General features: G+C 50.1%; 1 protein-coding gene across 1 annotated transcript; it reads right to left on the reverse strand.

Moving 5' to 3' along the window:
- Nucleotides 1-975: 975 nt before the first annotated feature.
- LOC131402052 (ral guanine nucleotide dissociation stimulator-like) lies at nt 976-1703 on the reverse strand. The gene is made up of 2 exons (XM_058537028.1): nt 1576-1703; nt 976-1432 (listed from the first exon to the last, which is right to left on the reverse strand). Exons 1-2 carry the CDS (start codon nt 1685-1687, stop codon nt 978-980), a joined length of 567 nt encoding a protein of 188 aa, XP_058393011.1. The 5' UTR covers nt 1688-1703; the 3' UTR covers nt 976-977.
- Nucleotides 1704-7825: the final 6122 nt, after the last annotated feature.

The following is a 7825-nucleotide window of genomic DNA, read 5'->3' on the forward strand; positions in this document are numbered from 1 at the left end:
TGATAAAGGAGAAGGGGCAGTTCCCCCGACTCCAGAGAGGGGCTCCCAGGGCCTCTCACATCTTACCTTGGCCACCTGGATCCAGAGCTCCACCACCCTGGCCCTGTCCTGGGCCGTCATGCTCGGGTCCCCAATGCAGGTGGTGATGATACATTCGACCACTCTGTTAAAGTGGGTCATGGTGGCATGGATGGTCGGTGCCAGGTGCTCATTGCCCCTGTTGTCACACTGGGACCAGATGGAGTCCAGGAAGTCGTCGGGCCTCACTGTCTTGAAGAGCTCCTGGGGAGGACAGGGATTGTCACCCAGCCCTGCCACAGCCCAGCTCAGCTTCCGCAGCCCCCAGTCCCAGGCCGGGTCAGTGGTGAGACCTGGAGCTCAGGAAGCTGAGAATGCAGCCTGAGGCTTGTGGGAGTCCCTGGGTCTTGCCTGTGTCCCCTGAGGGCACCCAGCACAGGATGACCCAGGAACCGATACTGTGGCGCAGGGAAGTGGCATTTGCTCGCCACCCAGTCTCACTTCCTCTAAGCACCAGAACTCGGCTCCTGCTTCACCATCTCTAGGGGCATCTTCCACCCATTCTGACCATCCTGGGGTCTGACTCCTCTTTCAGATGCACATTCCCCCAAGGCAGGAACAACCACGGGCTTTGTTTGTCTGCCTTGTAGTCATGTACACATTAAGTGCCTAATTAGTGTTGAGGCTGTTGAGGCCTCCTGGGCAAATGAGTAAACTACCCAAGGACTAGACAGCACTTCAGTGTGCTCCCCTCCCCCACCAAAGCGCAGACTCTGCCCAACTTCCTCTCTGCTCCACCTCATCCACCTGCACAGCCACTCTGCATGGCAGCTGCTCTCAAAGTCCATCCCTACTGTCCACATGAGGACAGCAAAGGCTTGGGAGTAAAGAAGGCTGCTCAGGTCACATGAGGGTAAGTGGGGAAGCAAGAGGTTGGACCAAGATCATGGGATTCTGGATCAGGAAATGGCAGGTCTGGGGCAGCTGATGGCACAGGGAAGGCCTGCCCCACCTGCCCTGAGAGCCCCGCTGCTCACCACATCCATCAGTGTCAACTGCTCTGCCACCAGCCGGGGAGGGAACTCCAAGAAGTCAGGCTTCTCCTCCCTCAGCAGGTTCTTGTTGGTCACGTCCCAGGGGCAGGCGGGCTCTGGGGCTGGATCTGGCTCTGCTGTTATCTCTCCAGGTGGAGGGAGGATTCTCCCTGGAGCCAATGGTCCAGCTGGCTCCAGCTCAGGAGCTGGCACTGGGGCTGGAGCTGAGGTTGGTGGTGGCTCTGGCCCTAGAGGGACTGATGGAGGTGACACTGGCTCCAGCTCTAGCACAGGTGGTGGAACTAGAGCTGGAGCTGGATCTAGCCGTGGAGCTGGCCCTTGCTCTGGCGCTGGAGCTGGAGGGAGCTCTGGAGATGGTACTGCAGCAGGAGAAAGAAACAGTGTCATTCAAGTAGCTAACTTCGCCTGTGCCTGTCAAAGCCAGGAAAGACCGCACTGCCTTGAAGTGAACCAAGCCTCTGAACACTCTGCAAATTGTCATCCCAGACTGCAGTCGCCTCACCTTCCAGCTCTGCCTCAATGGGCCATGGATGCTCCAGCTGGACCTGGAGAAGGTAGGCGTGGCCCTGAAGCCCCGAGCCAGGCAAGCTGAGATGCAGAGAGGCCAGCTTCATGCTGAAGCAGGGATAGTGCAGGAGCTCCCAGAAATCCTGCCCTGGGTCCAGGCAGGTTCCCACCAAAGAAGAGATGGCACTGAGGGAGGCAATTGGGCAAGAGAGTCAGAGGCCTGGCCTTTCCCTCCACACTTCTCACCCAAGGCACCCTGGCTTGGGGCTGGGCCCTATGCCTGCCCCTGTCCATCCAGGTGAGAGCCACGTGGCAGCCCTGACCCCTGTGAGGCTGTCCTGGCAGTGGCAGGCCTGCATATCAAGCAGGTTGACACAGAGTCTGTTGTGACTCTCTTCCCACTGACACTCTTCTCCTGAAGGTCTGGGACACAGCCCACCCCAGCCCTCCATGCACTTGTGCAACTGGATTGAGCACTGAGACAGATTTGTGACGAGGTTGCTCACACACCTCCTGTTCTGGGCCTGGAGGCGGTGGTCAGAAGAGGTAGATGTGGAGAAGGGGAGGCAGATTCAAATGGGTCTGTGGTGGGAATGGTTTTCTAGGGGAGAACTCAGCCCAGCCACCCCTCTGGTTCCCAGGGGTCCTGGCACCCATCCATAGCTCTTTGACTCCTGTCCTCCTGGAGTGGAAGCCACCGGGCCTCTGCCTTCCCATGTGAATCAAAAGATGCGTGAGATGCGGCTTCTGACAGGCTCCCCTCAGCCACAGCCTCCATCTCTCCCCCCACAGCTTGTTCTTTAGAGACAGGAGGCCGTCCTTCTGGACCCAAAGACCACTCACTTTTTTAGGTGGTCCTGCGCTCTGCCCTCCTGGCTGGAATAAGGGGAGATGCCTCCAGATGTAAAGGAGGCTATGAGGGCATCCCTTGGGATGGACAGTGGATGACAAGACCTGCGAATGATGTCGATTGTCAATGTCTGACTCTCAGACGGAAATTGAGGCCACGCATTGTGTCTCCTTCATTCACTGAGTTTACTGTCTCCAAATGTCCTGCATGCAGTAGGTGCTTAATCTACATGGTTCAATGAATGTAGTCCACCCAGAACCATCCCAGACACCTGAGTGGGCCTAGGGCCTCTCTGCTGCCCCAGAGATCCTTGATTGGCTACCCCAAGGAAAAGGACCAGGACCAGCTGGATGGAATCTCCAACTCCTTGACAGGGTGGTTTCCATGTGCTTTTCCAAACTCAGAAAGGCCGCATCTCAGAGATGGGTGAGGCAGACTACTATTCACGGGGAAGAGAGAAATAAACACCATGAACAACCACCGCACGTCCACAGCCCTCTCTGCAGAGCCAGGCACCAGGTAAGCACCCGCCGTGGCTGATCCCATGAGTTCCTACAAGATCCCCATGAAATTTATCCTCTCCCACCCTACTTTTCAGAGGAGCAAACTGAGGCTCAGAGAGATTTGGTGACACTCGCAAGACACACAACTGGCAGGGGGCAGAGTCACCACTGTGCTGTGGAGGGAGTGGCCACTCACCTAGTAAACAGCTGGTCCAGGACCTGGTGTGATGTGTCTAAGGTCGAGTAGTTGACCATGAAGGTGGTGAAGCCAGAGATGTTCCTCCTCAGGAAAGCTGGTGCGATGGACTCTGTCAGCTTCTCCATCATACCTGTCTGGAGGGCCCGCATCCTGCAGGCCTCATTAAAATTCACGGTGGACTCATGATCACACTGAGGGAGAGGAGGAGGGACATACACTCAATGACATCATGGTGAACCAGCGGGAGGATTGAGGTGACTTTCTACCCTCCTGCGTAGCTGGTGGGAAGGAGTGGAGGTCCAGATTCCTTTGGGAGTGGGATTGTGGAGCACTCTAATGAGAAAACCCTGGGGGATTCTAGGGGAGACTCAGATTTGAGTCTGCATTCTAGTAGTGCCTTGGTCATCTCAGAGTCCTGAGTATGAAGACCCCTCTGCACCCACACTCACCTCAGACCAGCCCTCTTCATTGATGGACTGGTGCACCTGTGTCCGCTCCAGGGAGATGGCGAACTGGAAACCTTCTACCAGCTCCTCAACCATCACTTGGGTGCAGCTCTGCAGTGACAGTGCCCAGAAGTCAGGCCAGGAGGCATTAGGGGCCTGCCTGGACTTTGCCACAGAGGGAAACCGCACCACAGTTCAGGCACAGAGTGGCATCTGCATAGTCTCCATCAGGGAAGGAATGTGATGACACCTCGACGGCCTGGGATTCACATGTGGGTAGAAGAGCTTGGACCCCAGCACTCACCATCCTCTCGTGCAGCCAAGATCTTCAGTATGAACATGACATACAACCAGATCTCCACCATTTAGCTACCTGCTCCTGCTCAGGGTGGTTCCTCCTCATACTACCTTCTCTAACTCCACCTCCCACATACACACACACACACACACACACACACACACACACACACAATGAGGGTCAAGGGGTGTGGGGCTGTCCATTTGGGATCACAGTTGTGGCCTGACCTAGAGTGGCCTGCCCTGGGCTACGCTGTTACCTGATGGTTCCTCCTGCCAAAAGGCCACAGGCATTCGAGGTGAGGGCTGAGCCAATGTCTAAAGCAACTTAACATGCTCTCATTCTTGGCTTTCCGGGGGCCACAGCCTCGGAAAGTCACGGGACAACACGAGAACATCCTGCTGTGTCGAGTGTCTCCACTCAAATGAACTGGACAGGAGGCTGTGGTTACAGTGTGGGTGCCTGGTAACCAGAGTTCTAAGTTCTGTTGGGGGCTGTCACCAAGGAAGTGAGGTCACTTCTTCAAGGTTCTATTACTTGGCCCCTTCCTTCAATCAGACCCACCCAAAGCCCCCGCTAGGCTGTTGGCTACTCTCCCTCCTTGCCCATGTCATCTCCGTCACTGTACACAAATATCCATCACCACCCTCCCCACAGCTCCTTGGGAGTGGAACCAGTGGCCAGCTTTGAGGAGACAGAGCTGAAGTCACACCTCTTTTATCCTACCAGTTCTGTGTCCTGGAAAAGCCACTGTACCTCTCAAGATCTCCCCAGTCTCCCAACCTGCACAATGGGGATGGTGCTAAAAACAGCTTTCTAGGAACATCGTCAGGTGTATATGAGATAATACCTACAACACCTGTGGATTGGTGTCACATATGTCTAATGCTGAACCTCCCATCTATGTCAGTTCCATCTGTGCAGCCTCCACAAACCCCCACTCCATACTTCTTGTCACACATCATTGGCCTGAATTTGGTCTGGTCACTCTTATCTGCAAGAAGGTTAGGAATTTTATCTTTTAGTTTGTTGAATTGCCACCCAAAATAAAACTGATTATCTGTTCTGAATATTAAGGGAGAAGGTGAACAGTGGAAACTACCCGTGCTCTCTCCCTACACTAACCTTCAAGTTGAAGGGGAGGAAATGAACTTTTCAGATGAATCAAGCATGTATTTACCTACCACAAGCTCTCTTTTCTTGTTGTTTATTCATCCGCAAAGAACAAGAAGTCTTGCTTCCAAACCAGAATGTATGAGACGTCCACTGCCCTCTGTTCCCAGCAGAATGACCAGAACCAATTTGTTGGCTTTTATTTGCCTGGCCCTTGTAAGTAGATCTGAGAACATTCTTTCTATGTCCTTCATAGAGTGGGTCTGGGAGAATCTGAGGTTGTAGAGAATTGTAGGCAAATAGCAGGCTCCTGAAAAACTGAGTCAAATTTGAATCTCTGTAATTCAAAGGAGAGTGATATCAGCATCATGGTGGAAGAAGACACCTCCTGTTTTTCTACTCCTGCACTAACAATGCTTTGGCATCCATCCATAGACAAAAGTGCCTTTGTGGGAGAAGTGGGATCCAGCACCATATGCCAAGGGACCCAGAGGGAGTCTCACCCAGCCATGCATCTGGTAATAGGCAGACAGACCTCGGTCCCAGCCTGGACCCTGCAGTGGCCCGTGAACCAGCTCAAGCTCCTTTCAGCTGCTGCATGGAAACCCCTGAAAACACTGTCTTAGATCATGACACACAGAGGAGAGGGCCTTTGTGAAGGTCCAGGTTTCAAGAAGAGAAGTTCCAGCCCTCTGTTGGAGCACAAAAATATGAGTGTGGATGGGTTGAAGAGTTTGGGGGCATTGGCAGATAGGTACTCTCAGAGGGCTTTAAAGGATGTGGATCCTGTAACTGCACTGAGCACTCCATCAAGAAGTCTCCCACGACTTGTGGGGTATGCCTCACCCATGGATCTCCCCAGCTGGCCCTTAGGCACCCCCAGTGCTCTGCAGGCCTCACATACACACACCTCCACCCTAGGGCTTCTTCTCTGTGTATGCTCCCAACAGTGGTGGTTAGAGTGAATTTTGGAGGACAGCTAGTGAGCACGTGCAGAAACTTGGTCCAACTCCGCAGGCCAGAGAGAGACCACAAACTTGAGGTTTATGGAATACAAAAGGGAGGCTGTCAGCACCCAGCCTATTACATCACGGCATCAAGAGAATGCATACAAGCTGGAGAATTCTGCCATTAATGAACAAATTAAAAATGCTGGGATTATACTGGTATAACACATTAAAATACAAATGTATTATTGAAACTATATTAAGTTTAAAAAAATGACATTTCAAATGTTGGAAAAATTAAGTTTGAGAAACCTTGTAGGTGGTCAGTAAACGTCTGTCCCTCCCTCCCTCTCCAGAGCAGCCGTTATGTATATGTATAGATACACACACACATATATATACCCCCATAAGTTCTATATATAGAGAGAAGCATATGTGCGTGTGTGTCCACAAACACTCATACATATATATAATGCATGTACCTATGTATATCACATACATGTATGTATACATGATAGAATACTCACATGCACATGTGTATATCTCTACAATTTCACCTTCAATAAGGTAAATTTCCGGTTTGTATCGACTCTAAATAATTCTGCATTTTAACTTGTTAGTTCTGTTTCGTTTTTTTTTTCCCCAAACTTTCTGGTTAGTCCTCTGGGCACTTCTCAATTGGATAACTGTTGTGTTTTTCATTCGTTGTTGTGCTTTCATTTTCTCTTTTTAGTAAACATATTTGTTGAAATATGACATACAATCCGAATAGAGCACAAACCCAAGTGTAAAGATTGATAAGTTATCAAAAAGTGTACACATGTGTTAACACCACCCAGGCCAACAAACAGAACATGACCAGTTCTGTTTATAGTAGATTATACATGATATATATAATAGATAATAACCGCAGTTACCCAGATTATTATTTCTCCTTTTTCAGGAAGTAGCACACAGAATGGCAATGCTTAAAGCAAATTTGGTCATGATGTGGCCTGCTTCAAATATGTAGCTGGATTTGGAAGGTTAATTTTTTTTAGGAATACATGAGTTTAGTTCCAGAAAAAAAGAGGCTTGTAAATTTCCTTTCCTGTAATGACCTTGTAAGATTTTTGTAGCAAAGTTAAGCTATTCTCATAAAATAAAGCAAAAAGTTTTTCCCATTTTTCCTGTTCTGTGGAAGAGCTAGAGTCAATGTGTATTATTTCTCTCCTGAATGTTTGGTGGAATTTGCCAGCAGCGGTGTTGGCCACGATGAAATGTGGGAATGTTTTAAACTATGGATTCAGTTTCTTCTTTAGATATGGGACTATTCAGATTTCTCATTTCTTCTTGAGACAGTTTTGGTAACTTTCATTTTCCTGGCAATTTGTGAATTTCATCTAAATGTTCAAATGTATTGACATGTTATGTATAATGACAGGTGTGTTGTCAGGGAAGGTCTGGAGTGAGTCTCCTGGGGGCAGAAGTCAAGCTCAACTCATGTGTCCCCGCAGCTTCAGGCACCTGGATGCTGGAGGGATAGCTTGTTCCACATTGCAGGACGAGAGGCTGAATGCTTTTCTTTTTGCCCTCTGCTCTCCATTAACACCAGCTCAGGAGACCTTGTTCCTGGACAAGTTGGCGTGCAGGCAACGACCCATGTAAATTCTTCCAGGCCTGGTGGATATTTGGAAATCTTTTCTCAAATGTTCTCTTGAAACCACATGGCCACATTTGTACAATATTCTCTCTTTATTTTCTATTTGAGTCAGTTTTGGTAATCACATTTTCAATTTTTAAACTGTACAAGGCTGTGTCTCTCAGACTCCTAAGTGTTTTCAGTTTTAACTCCTTCAAACTTCTCCCAGATGTTCCTGCCTTACGGTGATTCCTTCTTCATGGGAACT

Source organism: Diceros bicornis (genome assembly GCF_020826845.1).
Source record: "Diceros bicornis minor isolate mBicDic1 chromosome 3 unlocalized genomic scaffold, mDicBic1.mat.cur SUPER_3_unloc_2, whole genome shotgun sequence".
Lineage (NCBI taxonomy): Eukaryota > Metazoa > Chordata > Mammalia > Perissodactyla > Rhinocerotidae > Diceros > Diceros bicornis.